At 40.1% G+C, this 3,005-nt stretch overlaps 1 protein-coding gene across 1 annotated transcript; it reads right to left on the reverse strand.

The window, feature by feature from the left end:
* Positions 1-1,148: 1,148 nt before the first annotated feature.
* On the reverse strand, positions 1,149-2,270 carry LOC138875322 (uncharacterized). The gene is made up of 2 exons (XM_070154147.1): positions 1,599-2,270; positions 1,149-1,550 (listed from the first exon to the last, which is right to left on the reverse strand). Exons 1-2 carry the CDS (start codon positions 2,268-2,270, stop codon positions 1,149-1,151), a joined length of 1,074 nt encoding a protein of 357 aa, XP_070010248.1.
* Positions 2,271-3,005: the final 735 nt, after the last annotated feature.

Genomic DNA, 3,005 nt, shown 5'->3' on the forward strand with positions numbered 1-3,005 from the left:
CATACACAGTGTGAACTCCAGATTTTAATAAGTACTCATTGCCACTGGGGAAACTTCAAGTGCAATCATGGTGCAATCATCAGTAATCAAACAAACATATTTAAACTATCAAGGTCAGAATAATCATTGAACAAGAGAAAACAACAGTTGTCATTGAGAGAGATATGTTGCCACTAACAATCCACAAAAAGAAAGAAAAACATCCAAACCATGAGCAAAAAATAGAAAAATCCTTAATCTGGGTCATTGAAGGGTACTAGAACTAGTTCGGGAGACAGAAACTAGGAGTCCTAAGGCTTGGAGGAATTGGAGGGTTGAGTTTGGAGAAGATTCAGCATGTTCTGAAGAATTCCATCATTCTTCTCCTTTTCTTTTGCAAGCTCAATTCTGACATCATCCCTATCAGCTTCCACTTCAACCATATGAGTCGTGAGCCTAGCAATTTCAGCGTCCTTAGCTGCACATTCCTGAACCAAAGTCCTAACCTTGTTGTTGATAGGTGTCCTTAAGGATGAACCAGGTTCAACTGGGATGGCATTGACTGGATAGTCACAAGCAAGAAGAGTTTTGATGCCAATGTGTTTTTTGCTCAAGACCATTTCCCATTTCTTCAGAAGCACATTGAGCCTGTCCAGAACTGTGGTTAATATGAAGCCATATGGGGTAGCATGAGCCTTGGAACCATTTATGACCCTGTCTAGCAGTTTGACTATGCGGGCAGGCCAGTTGATTTGCTTTCCTCTCTCCAGGCATTCCATAAGAACCAGATCTATGTAGTTGGCAGTGTGCCTTCTCTCTTGTCTTGGCAATAAGCACTTGTTGACAAACTCAAACACCACCTTGTGCTGAGGCCTCATCTCACTTTTCTTCACAACTTTGGCTTCATTCACATTCTCTAAAGCACAGAACCTTTTGGTGATTTCAAGGGCGGTGGGGAGGGATCCCAGGCATGGCCACCTTTTCCTAGTATAGTCATCAAACCTTTCAGAGGGTATGTCCAGAATCTCTCCCAGTTTCATAGAATCAAACTACACTTGAACTCCCTTCACCTGGATACTCACAACTCTATCCTTAACAGTAGCATTTGCCATAAATTCAATCAACTCATTTCTGGCTAGCCTACCTTCCATCTGAAGGACCATGTCCTTCTATCCTTGAGCAGCCAAAGAGTCTACCAATCTCATCATCCCTGGTTCTACCAGGTCCTTCAACAATTTACCTTTTAAGATTTTTCTTCTGCCAAAAATGGCAAGCTTATCCTGTTCCTTCTCAGATTCATCTTCTTCTTCTTCTTCTCCACTCCAATCATCATCATCAAAAACTTTGGTTTGTTTAGATTTCACTGCAGATCTTGTCCTCTTTGCTAGTGTGGGTTCAACAGCTACAGGCACAGAGGAGGACTTCTTGGAGGAAGTCTTGGGCTTCTTAGGCTTGGGTGTATGAACCTCCACTTTTGTACCCCTCTCTTGATGGACCAGTTCCATCTCTTCTTCCTCAACAGCCTCTGAGGATTCTCTAACCTTTCCCTTTCCCTTATCCTTTTTCCTTTTCTTGCTTTTTTCTAAAGACTTTTGTAGATCAGCTTCACTCTATTTTACCCTACTTCTTGTGGCTCTACCCCTAGGCACTGAAGAGGCAGTAGGTGTTGGGAATGAGGCTTTTCTTTTCTTGGATGGCTTGGGAACATTTGGGGCTTTTGGTGTAGTAGCTTTGTGTTTCTTTGGGTCATAACTTGCCCCAACCCTTTTCAGTAGGCCAGCTAAGGTTTCTTCAGTATATGAAACAGGTTCATCTCTTTGTTTGCTTAGATGAACCAACCCCTCAGCTGCTTCCCCAGAACTACTTCCCCCTAACTTTATACCACTCTCATTTAACCTATCTTGTGCAACCCCACATATAGTAAGAACTTCTCCCTTCCCTTTTCTCCTCTCTTCACCACATGCACCCTCTTTCTCATTTTCTTTTTCAGGCTTCTTTTTACCTCCACTCCTACTCATCTCAGGCAACTCAAAATCCCTAATAGGTCCAACAAGAACAAACCTAGTTTCTATGTTTTCAACCACAGAAGAACTTACCTTAGAAGGAGATTCTTGAGTCTTTTCAGAGTTAGAAGACCCATGTCCATCTCCCTCAATCGCAGATTGAAAGGATTCAGACTCAGAGCTAGAATCAGACTTTGGAGTTGGGCTTTCTTTCACTTGGCTAGATTTCAACCTTTTATTTAAAACCTTCTTCAGAGCCCCAGATGCTACAATTTTTTGAGCAAGCATTTTCTGCCTTCAAAACCTAGGTTTTAGAGATACACTGGGTGGAGTAGATGAGGATGAATTTGAGGGAGATGGTGGTGGAGGAGTGCTAGGATGATCTTGTGGGTTAGACATGATTCATCATTTCTTGAGAGAATTTTGGAATTTTGAGAAGAGGGCAATTAAAAGTGAAGAGGAATTTTTGATGGTTTTAGAATTATGAAGAAGACTGGAGATGTGGTGTTTTTTTAAAGCGAATTAGACATTAAATAAGTAATGGAAGCTTTTTCAGGGGTCAAATAGAAGTCTAATCAAACTGAAATTCCAGAATTTTAATGATAGATTTGGCTTCCGTAGATATTAGGCAAAAATCACGGTTTAGAGTTCTAGATGGACATAACTGGTTCAATACTCAACGGATAGAATTTTCTAGGATTTTGACAAGTATAGGACTTCTGCTCATGATTGAATTATTAATCTTTCTAATTGTGTAGAGTATAGAAAACATACATGAGCTTTCATATAAACCCATACTGATGAACCAGGTTCTTCATATAGAACTCTCTTGAACATGCTTCAAATGCCTTAATAGAGAAAATGTTGTAAGAGATCAGTGAGTCATATATACACATGTCACAGGCGTATACTAATTAAAGTATGAAACTAAGTAAGAATTAATCTAGATATTTACACAAGGTTAGAATTCCTAGCCAAAAAAAATTCTTTTTTTTGTGCATTCTGAGCTAGATCTATTAGGTG

This window comes from Nicotiana sylvestris, chromosome 8 (genome assembly GCF_000393655.2).
Source record: "Nicotiana sylvestris chromosome 8, ASM39365v2, whole genome shotgun sequence".
Taxonomy (NCBI): domain Eukaryota; kingdom Viridiplantae; phylum Streptophyta; class Magnoliopsida; order Solanales; family Solanaceae; genus Nicotiana; species Nicotiana sylvestris.

What these genes read in the sequence shown, in the direction of transcription:
- LOC138875322 (XM_070154147.1), bottom strand. Translation starts at nt 2,270, where the DNA reads ATGCTTGCTCAAAAAATTGTAGCATCTGGGGCTCTGAAGAAGGTTTTA. An exon ending in GTAGAGCCACAAGAAGTAGG is followed by an intron (nt 1,551 to 1,598) that starts GTAAAATAGAGT and finishes GAAAAAAGCAAG; the next exon opens with AAAAGGAAAAAGGATAAGGG.